The 23,588-nt window shown below is 37.4% G+C and overlaps 1 protein-coding gene across 3 annotated transcripts in view; it reads right to left on the minus strand.

The window, feature by feature from the left end:
* Positions 1–23,588, minus strand: part of LOC107734438 (homeobox protein cut-like 1) — a 121,446-nt gene that overhangs the window by 53,550 nt on the left and 44,308 nt on the right. For all 3 annotated transcript variants that reach the window (XM_016546389.1, XM_016546390.1, XM_016546388.1), the window contains exons 3-4: positions 11,481–11,528; positions 1,273–1,351 (exon numbers count right to left, since the gene is read on the minus strand). In XM_016546389.1, the coding sequence (XP_016401875.1) occupies positions 1,273–1,351; positions 11,481–11,528 (127 nt within the window). The remainder of the gene's footprint in view (positions 1–1,272; positions 1,352–11,480; positions 11,529–23,588) is intronic.

Below are 23,588 nucleotides of genomic sequence, written 5' to 3' on the forward strand. Positions count from 1 at the left end.
TATATATATAACAAAATATAGTTACCACACTAAAATATATTAAAAATAAATGTAAAATAATAAATGTAAATAAAAAATTATGAATTAAAATTCAGTCCTGTCTCGGTTATTTTTTCCATGGGCTTTGAATGAGTCTCATCCAATCAGAGTTCAGAAACAATATTAACAATGGATTTTATAAAGAGTATATCAGTCTTGTGAAGAAGTTAAATGTTGGCATTAAGGTGCCTGAAACACTTCCTAACACACACCACAATGCTCACACACAAACAGGCCTACACAGTGGACCAGTGTAACTATCACAAGATAATTTGTCAAGCTGTGATCACATTCGCAGACACATAGACAGGACTGGACAAGCTCCAGATTTCACAGATAGAAACAGACATTCCCAGACTAGACCTCCCACTCCAACATCCTGCAACACACACATACAGTTCTCTCTCAAATACACAACACGCACATATAAAAAGGTAGTCAAATGCACTTGCGCACACTTCCAGACACACAGACACGCCATTGAGCTGGCCCGGGATCGCAGCATTGTGATAATTTAGGGATGTATTAAGTAGTTGTGCAGTCAGACAGTCCAACCTGCTCCAACAGGCCCAGTCTGTCTGTCTGTCTGCCTGCCTCCCTGTCGCTCAGCAGATGTGGGCGGAGCTACACAGCTAGATTCGTGTGTGTGTGTATCTGCAGGGAGGTCTGAAGGTTTCCCAAGCTAAAGTTTAGTCCAGCCAGAAGTCGTCTCTCTCAACACACTCCATAGTCGCACTTGCTTAACGGGGGTTTGATACATTATCTGCACTTTCTTGTGGTGAACTTTCAGTTTGAAGCACAACTCTATCGAGCGGCTGAGCTAAAGATGTTTCGAGATGTCACATGAACCTTTACGGCACCATTAACTTATTATAGATCAGCGCATCAGAACATTACCATATAAAAACTGAGGATCCGGGGGCCATTATCTCACTGTTAGAAAGCCAATTCGGAAGATTAAAAGGTGTTTGTGGGGCAATGAATGCGGATTTTATTAGAATCCAAGTTCCTCCGTGTGTGGGGTTTGGAACGAAGTGGGTCTCTAAAGCCGTAGAAGTCATTAAGACGGCCTGTGCGCGTGCATGGGTGTGTTTTAGACACTAGAGATGGAAGTCTCATAAATATGACTGATGTGTTTACAGTATTCTCGTCTCAGTGAAACACTACAGCAGTGTGTGTGAGTGCATTTGTGTGTGTGTGTGAGCAGCCAGCTCAGAGCGAGCCGAGACATACCTGGGACATCGATTAATCTCTTGTACACGCTGAGGAAAGCAGCCTCTGATTCTTTACTTCTTTTACTCAAGGCGTCGATCTGAAACAATGAGGAAAAAAACACAATAACTGAATTGCGTGTGCTTGGAACTGCAGGCTTGGTAACTGCATTAGCAACCAGGTTGAAATTTGCATACATTAGCAGCAATGACGAGTCCATTAAAGATGGCCATATGGAAAACAGCCTAGAAAAAGAGATTTCGAACTCACATGCGCACATTACGTGCATCACTTACCACCTATTCGACCTAAATAAAACAGCTAAGTGTACATAACCGTGACCCTTTTCATTCACACATGGTAAATCATTTATGTTTTGGCACGTGCGATATTTTTCCAAGAGCTGGGTCGAGGCATTTTGGGGGCAAACTTCAGGTGTATACGCTCGGGCCGTTTCTGGTTCGCTTTATATAGAAGGTAATTATCAGGTATAAATCCAAATCCCTGTGAGCATGAGATGACAGAAACAGGTAATGAGGGACTCTGATAATGAGAAGAACTTTTGGCCTTAATATAGAGCACCGCAGACGCGTACGTATGGGCAAATTACATACTGTATCTGGGTTACAGCTCCCACTGCAAGGAGAGGCCTTCATCATTTCCTGAAGATAGATGATTTTCAGAATAGTGGCCGCAGTCACTGAGGTGCCGCCCACTAATCTAACTGTCAATTTGTAGAAAGATGCATGATCACGGACATATAACAGATGTCAATAGAAGAAGGCATTGCAGATTAAAAATATTCTTAATATTTAACAAAAAAAGTTCCTACTTGAGCTTCAGTGAAAATGTGCAGACTATGAAAAATGTGTTCACTTTTGTTTACCCCCCCCGATTACAGAAATTAATTACAGAATAATATAATTAATAATAATAAATAAATAATTTATTTATAATGTACAAATCATATTAACGAAAAAAAATTTAAAAATTGTTTCAAATTAAATAATTTATATGTATAAATATAAATATATATCTTTTATTTATTTAATTAAAAATGAATTATTAAAAACTTATAGAGTGTAAAAAATGCATTATAAGACATACTTATTGGCACATTTTTACTATCAATATGTTCATGTGAAGACAGGAAATATCACAGCATATATGAAAATATCACTCTCAATAACCTAGAATTACAGCAGAATCACTGGAATAAGCCTCTGTAAGCTTCTGTCTTCCAAGGTTTCACTGGGACAGATGACCTTATTGACCCTTCGGTGGCAATGTATGACAGCTGGAACAAACAGTGCAAACCCAGTGCCATAACACACAACAATAAGGAAAGAAAGAGTGAGAGCATGAGACAGAAGAGAGAAAGGTTGTAATATAGGCTCTTCAGTTTACACAGCTCTAATAAAGACACTGATCTCTCTTAATCTGAATACACACACAGCTGTGGTGATTCTGGCCAGATTATGATACATCATATAATATAATATTAGGGGCTTGTTGCAATGCATTCTGGGACTGCTTTCTCCACAATGGGTACATTGCTTGGCTACAATGAGGCAACATAATTAGGTTGCCTACCTTTTGGGACAGCTTTTGAGTTGGAACCAATACTGCCTCTGTAAGCAGTTCACTAGGTTTTGGAATAGTACAGAAACAGTATTTCCACCCAATGTAACATTTCTTAAGCTGCTGAGAACTGCATTTACCAGTGTCTTAAAAATGTGACAACCAAAGGCAGGAGAAACGTCTTGGATCGACACATCAGAGTGATTGTCTTCAGTAGGGTGTGGTGAACCACATATAGAAATTATAAAATGCCATGGCAGCACTTTCCCACCGTGCAACTCTGATGATGACAGCGTACTGATGACAGTGTGCTGTAGAACCAGCATGCAGTCTGGCCCAACTGGGCCAAATCTAACAAACTGGGTCAAACCTGACAAGAAACAAGGACCCAAATCAGTACGGCCTCTATACAGTAATTTAAGAGCTGCTAAAAACTGAACCAAATCTTCACCTAGCTTAACCCGAGTTATACATTCTAACAGCTGGAGCAAAGACCTGGAAAATTCCAGGACACAGAGATGTGTTTTCCAGAATCTTACATTTGAAATGGATTCTTTAGATTCTAGAACTCAATGTTATGATTGCTGACAAAAACAAGAAAAAAAATAAAAATAAATAGTTGTTTACTAATATAAAAAATATCATATAATAATAATAATAATAAACCATTATAATAAAAATATAGCTGAGAATAAATAATCTGTGTTTATGACTTTAAAACTATTACTTTTTTTATTTTTTTTATTGCACTTTACACGATTTTAATTATTTGCACATGAAGTGTGGGCTTTTATGGAGGAACGAAAGCGAACTGCTGGAAAGGGGGGCGAAATTGGGTGCAATAATCGTTTTATCTCAATTATTGGATTTTTATAATCGTTGGAAATCGACATTGAAACTTTATTTTTCGATTAACTGCACAGCTCTAGTACAAATACCACTAGTATATTTTTTATACTAGACTTTATATATTTTGTATATATGTATATATTTTATGCTATACTTTATATATATTTTCACTAGTTAGCACCAGTGTTGGGCAGTAACGTGTTACTGTAATTTGATTACTTTTTTAGTAACGGAGTAATTTATCGCGTTATAATTTTCAAAATAGTAATTAGAGTATAGTTACAAGCCGAGGTCTCTATACGTTACTAGTAATTTGATTACATTTTCAGAGTAACTTGCCCAACACTGGTTAGCACATTACTAGATACCCGTTAGTGCCTTAACTTTAGCACCATTAAATACTAAAATAAAAAAATAAAAAAATAAAATTAAAACTACAAAAGTCTCAAATTAAAAAAATTAAAAATAAAACTAACAATGATGGAGGGAAAACTAACGACAACAAAAAGACAGATTAAAAATAAAAAAGAAATGAAAAACAGATTAAATACTCTAATATTCTGAATATTATAATAACCCAGCTTGAATCCTGAAAGAGTTTTTCATCATTGCTGAAAAACTTCACTCGTGCTGTGTTTATCGACATTTTGGTTGTTTTTACATGACATCACAATGGTCACATAAGAGAGTTCATAAAATTCAGAGTTTCCAAGTTGTAATTAAAAGTTTGACGAAGACGCAAGCGGTTTTTACAAGATGGGAACTTGTAATTATTGTAATTCTGACATGACGTGAATGCAGCATCAGATCCTCCAGGGTTCTTCAAAATACTAGAGCCCAAAGCCTTCAATAGTTCCTACACATGTCAGTCTTTCTGCAGTACCCCACACCCAAAAACAATGTGGTCTGAATCAACAGTATTGCTTTTATCCATTAAGAAAATGTTGAACTCCTGTGCTGTTTACATGTTCACAAGTGTTGTGTGTTTGGTCTTCCAGCAGCGGAACATCAAATAAAAGCTGTAAATCTGCAGCCCTGAGCCTGCCGGGCTTGATGGATGGAACAGGGCAGTTGCCACTGTAAATATCCAACATGTAACAGACTTTTCACTCCTATGGGAACGAAATTAAACATTTTCAGATGTTTCTTGCCGGAAAACATCTGGATCGGCCCAGGCAGGGCCAAGTTCTGCAGCCCTCTTGCAGATGGAGCAATTAAACTTGCTTCTCTTACTCTCTCTCACTCGGCACGGGTCCACGTCTACCCCTGAAATCCAGCAGGAACCAATGTCAATTTTTAAACTCTCAGAGCTCTGAACCAGACAGAGCACAGAGGAGGTTAAGAGACTGTAAGGCTGCCTAGAAGCAGGCAGAAGCGGCGTGCGTGACTTTGCAGATACCGTCAACAGCTCTGTATAGATTATCTGCTCTTCTCCTACTCTGCTACCAGCTCAATCTGACGGCCTGGGCATCTGGCATCATCATGCTGCGGAACATACACACAAAGTCATGCAAAGAGCCTCACAGACATTAGACCCTTCAAATATACACATGCAAATGGCCACATATCAGGGCTAGTTGTCATGCACGAAAAGTTGTCACAAAAGTTACACTACCTTTTCTTTTTGGAAAGAAATTATTACTTTTATTCAGCAAGGATGCATTAAATTGATCAAAAGTGACAGTATAGAACATTCTGAAAAATCAATTCTAAAAAAAAAACAATCAGTTTCCATAAAAAGATTAAGAAACACAACTGGTTTTCAGTATTGATAATAAGAAATGTTTCTTGAGCAACAAATCAGCATATTAGAATGATTTCTGAAAAATCAAGTGACACTAAAGACTGTAATAATGGCTGCTGAAAATTCAGCTTTGCCAACACAGGAATAAATTACATTTATAATATAGTCAAACAGAAAACAGTTATTTTAAATGTTAATAATATTTCACAATATTTAATGTATTATTGATCAAATGCAGCCTTAAGCATAAGATTTTTTTTTTCAAAAACATTAAAAAACAACTTTTGAACTTTTTTTTTTACCTGAGAAACATTAAGTAAAAAGTGTGACAACTAGCCCCAGTTTCCCCTACATTACATTTCACACCAAACCCACATGTACATAGACAAACACAAAGTCAGTTCTGCCTCTTTGAACCATACAACACACAGACTATCTGGTGGCATCAAAAGCATGCCAGTTTAAACAGCATTATTCCCTTACGGTCCAGCCGGAACAGGGACTGAGAAGGGTGGGGGAAACGGTTATAAATAGCTCTCGTTTCTGTGGGGGAGCACAGACTTGGCACCGCTGACAGCAGAGTCAGAAAACTCCATCAGTTCTACTGACCTGCATCGCCCTCCAAACAGACGACCAGACTTCAAACATATTTGACCCTTGAGTTTCTTTTAGTTCTGTTTTTGTCTCATTTTGCCTCTTTTGGTAGACTTGGAGTGACAGGAAATTATTAAGGAGGGAAAGTAGTGGTGCACACTGCAGATTCAAACCTACATCACCCACATGAGCACCAAGGCTAAACGTGTCAGAAGAACATGCATCCAAAAAGAGATTGCTAGGTGATTACCTACATAAACAGATTCACAACCTACACACATACACTTTAACTTTGTTTGCCTGCATATATAGACAGTTTACTGATCTCAGATTCATCCATCATTGGATCCAAACTCATTTATCTGAGCTGCCACTAACCTTGTCTCTCCTCAGCACTTGGCCATGTTGAGCCTCTGCAGACTCCGGCCCGCTAAAATTAGTGCACAATTACGTCAAATCAATACTGACTTCCAAATCTGTAGAACTTCCATGGCACTCTGTAAACGGCTGCCAGAGTGATTAGCTCTCTTCACAGAGATCTTTGCTGGCGGGTCAACTTACTCTCTCCCTCTCTCAGTCTCACACTCTTTCTTTCAGAATGTTGAATTTTCTACTTTGTAATGAAGATTATTTATTATCAAAAATTAGCTTGAGATAAGAAGCTGAATGCGGGCAAATCGGGAAAAAGTGGTCTCAGATCAAATGTAAAATTTGAGGGAAACAAAGTTAATGTTATAATAAAAAGAATAAAAATAAAATAAAAAATAAAATAAAATAAAATAAGCACATGACCAATGGCTAGAGCAAGGACCACAGCAGAGTAAATGAACATCTAACAAAATGAACAAAACAAAAATAAGCAATGCTATATAGGACTTTTTTTCTTTGTTCATGTCTTATCTCAAACAGGGCACCAAGTGAGCAAGGAACCAAACCAAACCAAAACAAAACAAAACAAAACAAAAAAACAAAAACAAAAACAAAAACAAACAAAAACAAATAGATGACTGGCTATACCACTTAAATTTTTTTCTTTTTTGTCTCCTTTGGTAATGTCTTATCTCGCGTAGGGTGAGCCAGCACCACCTCAGGTACCATCACCAAAAAAGAAAAAAAAAATTGAGGTTAGAGGCTACTATACAGTACATCAAGTCTTCTTGAACAACTGTAACATCTGGCTTTGCCTCTGGGGCAGAAGTATAAATGAGCAAATACTCTTTACAATTAAGTACAGTGGCCCCCCCTCACCCCTCGTCTCTGATTTACACACACATTCATGTGCAACCCCAAACAGGGCCCCAGCCGCGTGCTATGTACAGCTCCCTATTGTACTCTCATTTCCTGACAGGAAAAGAGGAGGCTCTCGCTCTCTCTAACAAAAAAATGACATGTGGCAAGGACTCTGCACTGACCCACAAGATCAGTGTCGGTCTGACTCAAACGTGCTATTTTAACAAACCCACCGTTACAGGAAAACGGAAGATAGAAATTAAACTGAAAAAAGCATTCACCCATTGCAAACGGCTGTATTCATTGGTCTGTCTGCCATTATGAATTATATATGTGCTCTATCTTTTTTGTTTAAAATTGGTGCTGTAAAATTGAAGTCTCTTCGTCTATTTTAAGATTTAATGGACGGTCAGACTGACAAGACAAAACACAAGCGATCCCATCCCTCCTGCCAATTATCGTCAAATAGCTGACGTCTGAGAAAAATGCCGAAAAATAGTACTTCTGGTCGGAGCAGTCAGGCTGTTTTTGTCAAGGTCAGGCACTGTCAATAAGGAAAATATTTCACAACGAAAAATAATAGACGGTTTGAAACGATTTCGCTGTTGGAGTGGTGGGATGGGGATTTATTTTTAACCGAGCAGTGATTTGAAGTGGGGCGACTACCTCCGTTAATGACAGGCTAGTGTTCGAGAACACAGCTCCGAAACCACAATGAGCTATAATGGAGCAGTTACCCAGCAGTACTGGCTCATGAGAGGAGAACAGGGAGCCACTACTCACAGCGCTCACTTCATCAAAGTTACATGCGGCATGGAAGAGCCGCGTCTCGCTGCGCTTCGAGCCCCTCGACAGCCTCTTAATGCAAGGTGCTGCTGAAGCCCGTCAAACGCTGCATTACATATACAGAAATATACTTTAACAGATAGTGGAAGTGTTTTTGAGGTCAAAGGAAAGGAAAATTGACACATACTTCTCACTTTCCTTCTCTTTTATTATTTCTGGACTAATCTGCCACTTTATTAGACAGAATAGCAAAAGAGAAGCAGAAAATTATTGAGGGAAAAAGAGAATGGGATTTCCACTACAATATATAAATATATATATATATATATAAAAAGTAATAAAGAGGAATAAAATATTCTTTACAATAAGTCCATCTAATGCTACCAATGTGCTTCCAAAAGTATAATCACATTACTCTGGGTTTTTGGACATAGTGTCATGCTAATATCATGTATTTTGGACACATTCTATTTTAATATCACAGAATTCATTGAACAAAATATAAGTCAAATAAATAGAAAAATATTAAAATATTTCTTTTATTTTACTTAAAAAATTAAGTAAAATAAAATAATTAAAATGTCAACTCTGACCTTACAACCTTATAGCACTGTGTAAATACTATTCAGTAGCATGGTATTATGACAATGACTGTATCCCCTTTAAAAAAGGGTGGGCCAGACTCCTCTAAAGCGGAGCCTGTTCAACACAAAAAAGGCTAACAGTTAGTCTGAACCCAAATTCGAATGAATTTGGCAGCTAAATACCTTACAAACCTCAAACTGAAAGGCTTACTGTTTAAAAGTACAGCTATTTTCAAAGTTTATGAATATCTTTTCAGATAATTTAATACTATTAGTATAGAAGTGCTAAAAACACTTAATAGTTATCATACTTGAGTTGGCTGGTGACACTTACAGCGAGTTATTCAGCACAACATAATTAAACCTAATCAAACTCGTTTTGATATCACGCAACAGTACAACTAATTGACTGAATTACCAAGGAACATTAGGTGTAACTCTTTAAGCAAAACACAGCCTGCATCGGACTAAAATAGACCTTAATTGACTTTAATTAAGACCTTAGTCTATTTTTTTAAGAAGGTCAGGCTCAAAACAAAACTCACTCAATATCTTTCTATTATTATGATATTTCTATTATTATGAGTCTGTGCTGCAGAGGGCATTTGAATATCTGCCTGCTGTCATTTGAATGGTAATGCACATTACTTATGGAACACAGCACCATGTCCCAGTTCTCAACTATCAGCAATGGCTACTAAGGAGACATGTCAAAGGAAACACAGCATCATTCCCTGAGGATAACTGGTGAACTCTTATTTCACATCATTATTAAACAATTATGAAATGTCATGACTAATTTAATATAGCAATATTGGTGTACTTTTGAAATAAACATCTCAACACCAAAATCTTTTTATCCTTAAGTGTCCAATGATATGGCAGATGAATTTGCTGTTACCCGCCAGTTGAGAACCAGTGATCTAATTAAAAACATATTTCTAAATTAGATTTAGCCAAGTATAAAAATGACTTGACGCAATAATAGAGCTATAGTCATTCTACACGATATTGTTACTGATTTCCACAGCATCCTTTCAAAAGAAAAACTTGTTTACACCTTAAGGTTAACCAAACAAAATAAATAAATAAAATCTCTTTGAAAAAACTTTGAGATGTTAAACTCGGGAGTCCATCATTCTGGCTCGGCCCAGAACAAATAGACTTACCTGGCACCATGGAGCGAAAACATCATTAAGATTTCGCTCTCATCCGACGAGCGGAAATAAAAGAGCGGGCCAGCAAATAGTGAGAACATATCAAAACTGTCTGATCTGATTAGATGCTGACAAAATATGGAGGCTTTGTACGACAAAAGCAGACCTCAAGTAACAAGAAAACAAACCGTCTTGTAATAAGCACTGTTGTTAAATCAGGTGGGCTTTTTAGCCTGTCGAGACTATAATCAGACCAGAGAGAGGGTCATCTTACACCAGATCTGTGTGTCGAGTTAAGCAAACAGGCTTTTTTCCGCCCTTTCCTTACAAGGAAGGTTGTGAGATTAATTGGTGTGAGCGTGATAGAGTCATATTCGCTGTGTAAAGCCATGAGGAGAGGGTAGTTTAACAGTAGTGCTCTCTGGCCGCTAGCGGAGCAGCTTTGACGCACTGCATTGATTAAACAACTGAAACCATCACTGATTTTCTCCTACCTACACAGATCCATCACATAACCCAACTCTCACTGCATTTCACCTGTATTAGTACTAAAATACACTAAAAGCCAAAAGTATGTTGACACAGGGACATAAAATTAAGCATACAGCCATGCAGTCTCCTTAGACGGTCATTTTTAGAAGATGCACCTTTTCTGTTCCAGCAGGTGTCCACATACTATTGATCATGTATTTTTACTATAAGTGTAAAAATGTATTGTGAGCCATTAAACCCATAATGAAAATGCAATGCAGATTACAGAATTTATTAGAATTACTTAATATCATCGAATGCAATACATATCTATTTTTTTGGAAATAGCTTCATGTTTAAGGAATGGTCACATTTATTGTTGTTGTGTGAATTTTCACAGGCGAAATCCAGTCATTTCAATAGGAATCCAAGTGATCTAGAATTTTGCGAATGGGGGAAAGAATTCCCCACATAGATTTTGCAGCAGGTTCGTTTACATGCACAAAAGTGGCTATTCTAAGATAAGATAGTCAAATGAAGTCAAATAAAGCATTTTGGATAATGCTTATTCAAAATACAATTCTTGGGCCTGTGAATATAAAGTCTATTTTTTCTCTCTCGATATTCCAATATTCCACCACACAATAGTCTAATGTAAACTAGTTATACAGTATGTGCGTCTTCATCATGTTTTGGGAATGAATTATGAATTGTTCCAAAAACTTGAAGCAAGTTATTGATTTTAAATATAGGTTAAGATCCATGTATTGTTTTCTGGCTTCAATTGGTTTTCTAAAATCAGAGAACAAAAAAATATATATATCAAAATTAGATAAACTCTAAAACATTATTTTCTAAGCTCTATTTTCTACACCACTACCATCCATCACCACATGGAACTGCAAAAATCATGCCTGTTTTCAAACAAGTTTCCCTGAACACTCCCCCCATCTGCAATTGGCTGGTCAAACAAATAGTCCCGCCCCCCCCAAACTCACTCCATTGGTTCAGCCAATGCTGCTGTTGTTAGATTTAGGTGCTCAAACTAACAGAAAAATATTTTCATAGCACCTCAGAGCCACAGTTTACACATTTCAAGGGAAACAACACACAAATAGCTCATTTATAGCTGTTCTGGGGATAAAAGTAAGTATTTAAACATTTAAAAAATGACACACATCACCACAGTTTAAGGCAAGTAAAACAAGAAAAACATTTAGGAAGGCAACTCACCTCTGCTTGGAAGCCCTTCAGCAAAGGAGCTATCTGTTTACGCAAATCCTGAAAGACAAAAAAACAGACAAAGATGAACTATTATTTTACTATATTAGATTCTGAAGAGTGTTTGAAATGAACAGACACCAGATTTATTTTCCATGTAGCATGTGTAGAACTCAGGATATTGAGAGCAGACAATACCAGGCATCTGATCACAGATGGAGAAAAATAACTGGGAGAAAAAGATACACAAAATGTATTCAAATGGATATCTTAATTTATCAAATGTCCCAGGGCTGGTTTTGTTCTCTTCAAAAGAGGAAAAAGCATACGCACAAACGCACTCTCACACAAAAGAGTATCACCTTGTGCAGCTTCTGACTATGAGCAAAGGAGTGTGTGCTTTAGGGAGTGTGTATGTATGCATTCACATTCTCTCTCTCACGCTCTCCTGATATGCCCTCGTTTTTTCCCTTGCACAAGTTCTCCATGACTCAGTCCCCTTTACTGCAAAAACTGCTCATGCAAAAACAGCGAGAACAAAAAGCAAAGTGCAGCGCCACATGTATGCATATGTGCGCTACAGCCGTTCGGTTGACGAGAAAAATGACATAATTAGTTCTCAAGAAAGATTTACAACTGTAATCTATTACTATATCATCTTGTCATAAAGTTACAGATGAATGAGTTGCTTTTCAGCTCATGTTTCTGAGTGATACGAAATTTTCATTTAAAAAGAATCATAAAGAGAAACAAACAAAAAAATCTCCTCGTAGAAAACAAACCGTGTCTTTGTTTCAAATTCGGATGGCAGCACACCTCCCTCCTCTTGCGGGACCTTACAGTCGAGTAATTTTGATGCCGTGGTATTAAAGTATATCAGATTAAGATGAACATCAATGCCTCTTTCATTTGAACATAGGGTGGGTGTTTCAACATGAAATGACATTACACACGGCTGTGAATAAATCACCGGGCCGGACAAAAAGCCCTCACATTAAAAGTCAGTATAGGAATGCCTACCACGCACAAACACATTACTGAACGCTGGGGCCGAATAAAACGGCGCCCTGAGTGCTGTAATCACCAGGACGCAGGCCATTACGCCACTGCGGCATAAAGATATACACATCATTACCGAAGCCGCTCGCGTTTCATTAGCAGTGTAGGAGTCACCATAGCAGATATATTTAATATAATGGGCAAGAGAGAATTGGATTTTACAGGAAAAGTAGCAAAAAATCCTCCTCAGTCCATCCACTCCAAACATTCTTTATGGTTTTATGGTTTTGTCAAGTGTTGAGTAATGATCAGAGTATCAGACAAAGAAGATCAATCTGAAAATAAAATTAGTTCATATTTACTAATTTGGGATAATACACTGTGGACCCACCTGTCTAAATTTAGGTTTTATGTGATCTTAAAAGCATTTTAATCTAAAGATAACTGCTTAAATGTCTCAAAATTGGTTTTGTAAGCAAATATAAATTCTGTCTACTGAATTTCTTCAGAATATTAACATCTTACATGAATAAAACTATAAATATGTAATAAAATTATTATATAATATTGTTATATTTTATCACAAATTAAATGTGTGTGTGTGTGTTAGAACACAAAGTGTAGGGAAAAAGTGCTACTTTGTGCAAAACAACAAAAAGTAAGATATAGTTATGCGTTTTTTTTCATTTTTGGTAATTCTCATACTTAAATGTGTCTAGCAAAAAAAAAAATCTAGCAAATGTGTCCAAACATTTGACTGGTACGGTTTTAAAATATATTTTGTAAATGTTTTTCATAAAAATATTATGCAAATTGAATAAATATTATGTAAATTAAGCACTTTAACAATGTTGTATATATATACACTGTAATTATGTTTTGTGAATTGCTGATATGATGCTAATAAGTATTACTATTGCATCACCTATCAGTTATCCTACTAGTCTTAAAATATTAATACCAAAATATGGGCTTCTGTACCAATGCCAGTGACCAATACCAGTATCAATGCTTAATCTTTACCTGCAGATGAATACAGTCATCGGTACAAAAAAAAACCTGCCAGCAGTGTATACACACAACATGTCTGCCAGGTGTATCGCGATGAGCAGGTAACACAATGACAAGGCAAGACTGCCGCAAACAGCTGACGTCTGCATGTCTCACTCATGTTTGGAGAGAAAGAGCACTGGCAGAGAGCAGACAGTAGTGGTGGAGGGTAGCTTTGACCCCACTGCACTCTTCATCTTCCCACAGCGAGCAGCTGGGCCTCTGTTCCTGCTCTCCCTCCCGCACTGACTACTGTACAGATGACATTTATGTAAGTGCCACACCAGAAGGGCCCACGTGACCAGGAGGAAACATCTCTCAACATCTGGTTTCAACATAATACTCGGGGCCTGGCCAAAAGAGAGTTCCCCTGCCCGCTTTGAGCAGTACTCTCCTACTCCATCTTTCTCTGCAGATGCAATCTGCCTACATTCATACGTAAAGACAGCAGTGCATAAAAGTACATTTATATTGTTAGCGAATGGATAAAAAGCTTGCAATAAAAGTACATCTCCAGGAACCGGGCCAAGTTTGAGCATGTGCAAGTCATTGGTAAATCCAGGGGGGTCTGAAGACGGAAACACAATCTGTCGGACTACTGCTGCACGGAAAGAGACGGTGAGGTCAAAACGTGACGTGGCGGAAGCTTAACAGCTGAACGAGAAAAACGGATGCAGGCAAACTGCACCTCAGGATGACTGACGGGAAATTATAGTTACTGTCAAGCTTTGAATCAAATATTTGGATATCAGCTGATATCACGCACGATTTCTGATTTGGAATAATTTTAGTCTTTTAAGTAAATATTGACACATACATCCTAATTGCTGTAATTACATTGTATTATCTTATATGACATACTGTAATAAGCTTCAGAAATTAACTTAATAAATATTTACCCCTTGAACAGATTTTAAAGGGGTCATATGATTCTGCTAAAAAGAACATTATTTTGTGTATTTGGTGTAATGAAATGTGTTTATGCGGTTTAAAGTAAAAAAAACACATTATTTTCCACATACTGTACATTATTGTTTCTCCTCTATGCCCCGCCTTTTTGAAACGCGTCGATTTTTACAAAACAAGGGGCTCTATGAGCACAGTTTCAAACAGAAGCCACTACATATTTGTTTTATATTTAATACTCAACTCAATTATAGATATCTAGCAATGAAAGGGTTAGTTCACCCAAAAATGAAAATTCTGTCATTAATTATTCACCCTTGTGTTGTTCCAAACCCGTAAGACCTTCGTTCATCTTCGGAACACAATTTAAGATATTTTTGACGAAATACGAGGGCTCTCTGACCCTCCCATAGACAGCAAGGTAACTACCACGTTCAAGGTCCAGAAAAATACCAAGATTATCGACAAAGTAGTCCGTGTGACATCAGTGGTTCAACTGTAAAGTTACGAAGCTACGAGAATACTTTTTTGCGCAAAGAAAACAAAAATAACGACTTTATTCCACATTTTCGTCTCTACTGCGTCACTTTGGACGCGCGTTCACGACAGTACCATGACGCGCATGTGTGGCGGCTTGCTGTATGGGAGGGTCAGAGAGCCCTCATATTTCATCAAAAATATCTTAAATTACGGGTTTCGAACAACATGAGGGTGAGTAATTAATGACAGAATTGTAATTTTTGGGTGAACTAACCCTTTAAAGGTCAATAATTTATACAGAATATATGAAATATCAAAAAACGTAAATAAAAAAGCGTTAAAGTAAATTTAACAGAAAGTACAATAAATGTAAAACATTAAAATAAAATAAAATAAAATATAAAATCACACATTTTTGCCCCAAGTCCTGGTTAATTAATTACCCTGATTAGCATTATAGCTTAAACATTTATAGCAATGATATCAATATCAGACATTAGAAAAAATGAGTATTAAGGATTAAAAAAACTAAAAAGAAAATTAAATATATTAAAAAGTTAATTAATTAATTAAAACTAATTAGTTAATTACAGAATCATTCAACGACTGGACAGCTACCTACAAAACAGAGAAACAGACCTTTATCTTTATCTAGCTTTTCACCCTCCAAAGCAGTGGTCTCAAACTCAATTCCTGGAGGGCCACAGCTCTGCAGAGTTTAGCTCCAACCAGCTCCAAATCGCACCTGCTTTGAAGTCTCTAGTAATCCTGAAGACCTTGATTAGCTGCATCAGGAGTGTTTGATTAGGGTTGGAGCAAAACTGTGCAGAGCTGTGGCCCTCCAGGAATTGAGTTTGAGACCACTGCTCCAAAGCAACGATCACATCCTCTAGGGGGCTTTGTGAGAGACGCTGCAGTCAATCACCCAGCAGAAACACATTTTTCCTGTGTTCTTTATTATTTACCATCAACGCGAGCCTTTCCCTCCTCCCACTCACTCCATTATATAGTGCACCACATGCCAACTGGTCCTGGCACGCTGGCATCTGGCACTGGGGTGGCATTGCCTTAGTGAAGCCGAGCCAGGCCAGGCCTGTTTTAAGCCGCTGGTGTCTGCCGTAATACCATCTAAGCTCGGTAGGTTCGGTGATCAACAGATCGGTTTAATCGTATCTGACTGACCGAGAGAATATACACAGGACGGATTGTGGAAAATGATGGACACCTAAATTCTCCTTATGTATATACTTTCTAGACAGATGCAGGTCAAAATCTATTTTCACACACATTCATGTTGCTTCTGCATTCTGCAGAAAGAAAGAAAGAAAGAAAGAAAGAAAGAAAGCTTAAATGCAGTAAAATGTGACCATGGACCACAAAACCAGTCGTAAGCGTAAATTTTTTGAAATTGAGATTTATACATTATCTGAAAGCTGAATAAATAAGCTTTCCATTGATGTATGGTTTGTTATGATAGGACAATATTTGGCTGAGATACAACTATTTGAATATCTGGAATCTGAGGGTGCAAAAAAATCCAAATATTGAGAAAATCACCTTTTAAATCGTCCAAATGAAGTACTTGGCAATGCATATTACTAATCAAATATTAAGTTTTAATATATTTACAGTAGTAAATTTACAAAATATCTTCATGGAACATGATCTTTACTTAATGTCCTAATGATTTTTGGCATAAAAGAAAAATCAATAATTTTGACCCATACAATGTATTTTTGGCTATTGGTACAAATATACCCCAGCGACTTAAGACTGGTTTTGTGCTCCAGGTTCACAAATGAGTTAAATAAAGCTGAGAATACATTATCCTGGGTGCTAAAACATGATTTTTCCAATATATATAATAATTGAACTTGATTTGTAATTTCGTAAATAACAGGCACTCAAATTCTTCTGGATTTCTACCGTATTTTTGTGCAGCAGATTCTTAAATCCAACACTTTCAGTAAGATTGAAGCTTCAGTATTAGATTTTATGCAACAGTAATGAAATAATGAAATAATGTTCAGCTCAGTGAATCTAGTTTTATGTTTTGGATTCTCCTGGAAAATGGCTACCGGCCTGTTCTGCGAGTCATAAATCTCACTAAATCCAGCGCTGGAAATGGTGGAAACAGGAAAGCACATGGTATCGCCTGTCCATTGGATGTCTTCTCTTGTCTTTTGCTGCCTTCTGGATGTAGAATTTCCATTCAACAAAGTTCAGGAGCATCACCCCGCTCGTTATTCAAAACTACACAGACACACACACACACACACACACTCATGCATAGAGAGCAGAGAGCAGCTATGATGGATGAGAGGAAAGTTACACTGATAAGAGTAAGGCCGTTGTGCCTCCATTATAAAGGAACACACATGCTTTGAAACATTCTACAGGAAACAGAACTGTGGCATTTTACTGAAGGTGGCTGATACCAAAGTGCACTGTCAGCTTCTCTGCAAGAATCTGTAATATCAGATGTTTTCCAGGTTCTTCGTGTAAAAAGGAAAAAGAAAGGTACCTATTAGTGGTTTAGTGTTGCAGGTCAGGCTGAACTCATGCTCATCTTTCGCAAAAAGGATGGAAACGAAAGAAAACAATAGGAGGATTAGGAAAGCAGTAGATTTTCACATTTTCTAAAGAAATCTTTATGATACTTCCTAGATATGAGTGTGGTTCCTTATAAATGTAAGTTTATTTAATTTGTTTGATTTGTTTGCCCATTAGCGAAATTTCACAGGCAAACAAATTATAATCTAAAAAAAAAAAAATCTAAACGTCCATTTTCTATTGTCAATAGTGTAGCAATGTATGAATCAAAGGTAACACAGAAATCACTTTCAACCAAGTAGCTTTTTGGTCAATACGGTAAATCCGGATTACCAACTTGAACCTGTTGCAAAATCTGTGCAGCAAAACTTTCACCTTCACTCTTAAAAATAAAGGTGCTTCAAAAGGTTCTTCAAGCGATGCCATAGAAGAACCATTTTTGGTTCCGCAAAGAACCATTTAGTCAAAGGTTCTTTAAAGAACCATCTCTTTCTTACCTTTTTATAATCTGAAAAACCCTCTTTCGACACAAAGAACCTTTTGTGAAACAGAAAGGTTCTTCAGATGTTAAAGGTTCTTTATGGAACCATTTAGACAAAAACTTTCTTCTATGGCATCGTGAAGCACCTTTATTTTTAAGAGTGTTGTTGCGAAATTCCACATTACATTCTTACTGAAATGACTAGATTTCACCCACGAAAATAACAATGCTTGACCCCATCTTAAGTCTAATCGCTATGTGCTGTAGTTTAATACTTAGCATTATTGATTTGAACAAACCTATAAGAATCCGCAATTGTAATAGTGATTCATTGTGTACGAATCACGGTTATTATTTTGTGCATCTGTGCTTACCTATTCCTCCCAAGCATGTGTGTGTGTGTTTGCGTCTGTGTGTGCAGCTGTGCACGCATATCTGCACGTGGGCGTGTCAGTGTCCCCTATTCCGTGCTCCCACACCCTTAAGGTCACAGTCAATTAAAGCAGACGTAGAACAGACCCCCATCGCATTCAGACCAATTTCAGCTCCACCTTAAAACTTACACGCTCTCTTAACCACACATAAACACGAGAGGGAACCATGCGCTGCATAACCATATAAATAAGAGTTGTTGTTACAGTAGGATAAAACGAGACATCGAGAGAAAATCATGTATGTATGGGGGTGAGGGTCCCCACGAGATGAATGCCCCCAGACGCTGGTCTGGTAATGAGGTCACGAAACTGTCAGACAGACCCCCAAACAAAGACGCTGTGATCTAGGACCGGCCGGCCTCTCAGACACATACTCTGTTGATGGAGGCTATCAATCACACACACACACACACCCACCCTTTAATAATACACACCACAAATACTTACTCTTACTTTAGGTTTAAAAATAAATAATATAATATAATATAATATAGTTTTATTACAGAATTAATATTTTGAAATTCTATATTTTCAGGTTTAGATTTAGTGATTTCAGTATTTTTTGTATTTATTATTACAATGTTAATTAATATTTTGAATTTCCATATTTTCAGTCTGTTCTTTTGTCATTTTTGATAGTTTCTCTCTTTTTTACATTTACATTGCCATTTATTTATTTATTTATTTATTCAAGTTGTAGTGCTTTTAGTACGTAAACTTCTTTCAGTTAGTTGCCTTGCCAAGGTCATTAAAAGTTTTTATCTAATATTTATATTTTATTTCAACTTAATTTTAAGCCACCACCACAAACAAATTTTAATAGTTACTGACAACACTGAATAGAATAGAATAGAATAGAATATTTATATGGAATATTATATACATAATAAATCTAAAATAGCTTACTATTTATAATTTTATGTCAAATGTAACTTTCATATTTTCATATGTACCAGTACATAAAAATGTGAAATAATTTTATAATGTAAATGATATATAAATAATTAAATTTTACCCTTTTCATCTCAAACATCACAGAATATTTTTCAAAAAGTGTCCCAGAAAACCTGCTTTATTCGACACATGGTGAGCTCAGGCCATTGTAGGGGAGGAAAGGGTTAATGCAAAGAAAGCTGGGGAAAAAAGAACTTTTCTTTAGCAATTAGTTCTGATGAGCAGGTTTGTTAGGCAGCAGCTATTGAAGGTCTATTTATAGAGATTGCTTCAGGAGAAAAACCTGAGATGCGGCCATGCAGATCAGAGGGAGAGGAGGATGAAAGAAGGGAAATGAAAGAGGAAAAGGGGGGATGGTGAAAAAAAAGGGAGAAAGACATGGCCTTGTGCCTCAGAGGAATGCAGGGCAGCCTCTATCTGGTGATGAAACAGCAAATGACTGGACATATTGCCTGCCCACTTGTCCACGATGCATTTGTTTGTGTTTTTCTGTATTTGGTTTATTTTTACATCACCTACTTGTGTCAAAAGTCCGGTTTGCACTTGTGGGAACATCTTAAAGCAGAATATGCAGTCATTAATTGACAGAGTGACTTTACAAAGTGATTATTAATTCATATGTGATGCGTTTAAAATCGTTCACTCATTGACTATTCCCTATATAGTGAATGACACATAATTTGTCCCTAAAGGGGTTGGGGGCTCGTCTGGCCGTTGTGACAATTGGTTAAATTTTATTTATGATTTATAAGTCATAAATAACATTCATTCACTATATTCAATATGTAATATATATAACATTTAATATAATTAATTACATAACTACTAGGATTCATTATTAAACTATTAATAATTAAATTATTTAAATTATTTTTTTTAAATATAACCCATTGCTGCATCACATCTCTTCTACAACACAAAATTTTGATTTCAGATCAGTTGCAGAGTAAACTATTATAGCAAACACTGTTTACTCAGAATTTGGATAATGTTACAAAATGTCTAACACCTCAAATAGTGCACTATAAATGGCACAAGCAGTGATTTCGGACACTAAGTCGGCGGGTTTGTGGACCAAACATTACAGACGAACATGTGGCAATGAGTTGTCCAAAAAAAAAAAAAGTGCCTACCAGATATGCGTCTCAGGCTTTTTTTCCATTCAGGGTGCATAACTGTCAGCATTCCTCTTAAAAGCGTATTCCATGGAAACAGCCCCCCTCCGCTCGCATGAACCTTGTGAAAACTTTAAATAGTGTTTTATGCTGCACGATTATTTCTGCCTTGTAATTCTGTCAGAGGGTGGAGGGGGTCTCGGGCTCTGAAAATTACCTCAAATAAAACATGTGGTGGGAGGAGGCTGATGCAAGTGTCTCTCGGAAAACACAAAGACAATTCAGAGGACATATAAAAGAGAAACGGACATAAACAGAGGACGAATGGGCAGGGTACAGTGAGAATCTGCTAGATTTAACCATATTGGGTAAAAGAAGCAGAGGTGGCGTGCACTGTAAAACAATTAAATAAAGCTCAGAGCAACAGAACAAACACACAGCGCACGCTTAATGCACATTCACGTCACACGCCAGGATCATTCGGCAAAAAAAATGGAGCAACGTCCATCGTACGCCAAGACTATAAATATATACACAACAATTTGTTACAGCTGAGAAGACATCTGTTTCACAGTGTCTGGACGCCGAGCATGAACTACACTGGCTGTTTAATATAAAACATCAATTTAGAGGATAGGTTTCCAGGCCGTACTGATTCAAGATCAGTATTGAGATTGAGGGACAGAATTGCAAGGAGACTGCCAGCCCACCTCCCTCAAGAGAATCGCACAGCCCACAAATCAGTTTAATGTTTCACTGACAGCCATGGCTATCCACAACTGTGCAAAGTCCCCCCCACCCCACCCCCAGCTGCTGAATAAAGTGAAACTGAAGTCTGTTCTCCACAGACATTCAGACCGGAGGAGAGAAAACGCGGCTCTGTGTGCAAAGAAAGACAATGTAATCTGTGGACAGGAGGAACGGGAGCGACTGTGTCTGGAAGGAATTGTGGGATTGTGTCTGTGGGAAGGCAAAAAAAGCACACGTTGGAAAGGATAGGCTGTTTATGAAAGGAAGAGACAGTGTCTGCGTGGAGAGGAGAGACTGTGTTCGCCTGTAAAGGAGAAACTGTTTGTTTGAAGAGGATCGACTGTGTTGTCTGTTAATGAGAGACTGTGTTTGAAAAGGAAAGACTTGTACAAGGAGAGATTGAAGAAAGGCTGTTTGAAGACAGAAAAGAGACTGAGTTAAGCCTGGCTCACACTGTGCGATTTTGGCCACGATTTGGTCGTCTGAGACAAATTTTGAAAATCCTAAAAGATTCCTATAATCCTAGGCTAAAATCTGTAGTCTTTGATCGTTAGTTTGACATGTTCACCGACAGACGATTAATGGCTGTAGTGATCAGATTTTACCTCTGACGAAATTCTGGCAGTGTCAGAAGATTTGGTGCACAGTCCTGCAGTGTGACTTCTCCTACGACGAATGTCAAACTGTCTTCGGTTTTCAAGACAAGCCATGATCAGAATTAATGCTAGAGATTTCTTCTAACTGCATAAACTCCGGCGCTCTCATCCTCCGCTCACGGAATTCATATCATACGATGCCTTTGCTATGATAAACACTGGTTGCGCTGCTGTTTTCATGTGGGTGTGTAGTGCTGCTTGCACTATTCTTCTTAAATACGCCGGTATTGCCGCCATTCATATACTTTTAATGATAGCCAACATTACAGCCCCGCGTGCAATGCAGCTCGCAGTCACTGAATGTGTATGGGTTGATAATGTAGAACTACGGACGTAGTTTTCTTGCGCGCACCCGTTTTTAACTTGACTGTCGTACAGTCTGACATTAATGACAACTGAGATCCCACAGTGTGACATGATCATCATGTTCGTACAGTCTGACAAGTACAATCCTAAAGGACTTTTTAAAAAATCGCACAGTGTGAGCCCGGCTTTAGTTTGTAAAGCTAATAGTAAGGCTGCAGAATTAATCGATATAAACCGAAATCGCAATATGGCTTAGTGTGATTATCAAATTGCAAAGGATGTGATTTAATTAAAAAATATATATGCATTGCGTGTTTCAGAGTGAAGTGCAGCACTGTGTTCTTTCACATGCGAGCAGCTCATGATCTGGTGTTTCAGCATCTAAGAACGGCTCAGTTCTCAGTAAATGCTGACACAAACGCAATGAACTCCATGCATGTGCTGTGAGTTTGGTTCACTTATAACATGCATTTGGGAATGCAATATGCACTAACCATCTTCACAAACTTGTAATGAGAGGCATTATCAAAACAGCTGTCAGCCAATTAGAAGTTTTAAAGGCCTTGGTAAAGCTCGATGGTTGCTTAAAAATGAACTAAGAAAGCCATCAATATTAGTGTTGTAATTTTACAGTTTTATAGTACTGTAAAATTATTATCATTATTATTATTATCATCATATTGATATACAACCACCAAAGTTTTGGCCAAACTTTGCAGCCCTACATACAAGTACAGCACTGGATTGTACAACAAATTGTTTCTTTTTGAAGAAGAGAGTCTATGTTACCCTGTAAAGGAGAAAATTAGTCATTAAACGAGATTGTTAGCTTGTAACGTCCAGACTGTATCTATTTGAAGAGGCGAGCCTGTGTTGATTTTTCAATGAGACTGTGTTAGCCTGTAAATGAGAAACTGCATTAGCTTGCAATAGAGACACTGTGTTAGCATGTAAAGAATAGACTGTGTTGCTTGTAAAGGAGATACTGTGTATGTTTTGAGGAGGAGAGACAGTGTGTGCTTGAAAAATTGAGACTGTGCCTGTATGTGGAGGTCAGCGCGCCCCACTGTAGCAGAGGGAGCGCACAGAGCATAAACACATTAACGTCACTGTGCTGCTGTACGCTCGGCTGCATTCACAGACTCTGACTCATCAGGGCTGGAATGGGAAACAGAGGACACTGGCAAGGGGGAGGCCCAGTGCAGTCACACACTAGCAACTGCCATACACTTGCAGACACATCATTAGACACAGGCACACAAACATATCCATTAAATAAATTACATAAACTATTAAAAATTGATATTTTAAAAAATATTAATTATATATAGTAAATATTAGCAATATAAAAGTAAACATTTATATTTATATATTTATTTTTTATTTATATTAATATTTATATATGCATGTATGTATGTATGTATGTATGTATGTAT

Source organism: Sinocyclocheilus rhinocerous, unplaced genomic scaffold (genome assembly GCF_001515625.1).
Source record: "Sinocyclocheilus rhinocerous isolate Xijiao unplaced genomic scaffold, SAMN03320098_v1.1 scaffold1211, whole genome shotgun sequence".
In the NCBI taxonomy this organism is placed as follows: Eukaryota; Metazoa; Chordata; class Actinopteri; order Cypriniformes; family Cyprinidae; genus Sinocyclocheilus; species Sinocyclocheilus rhinocerous.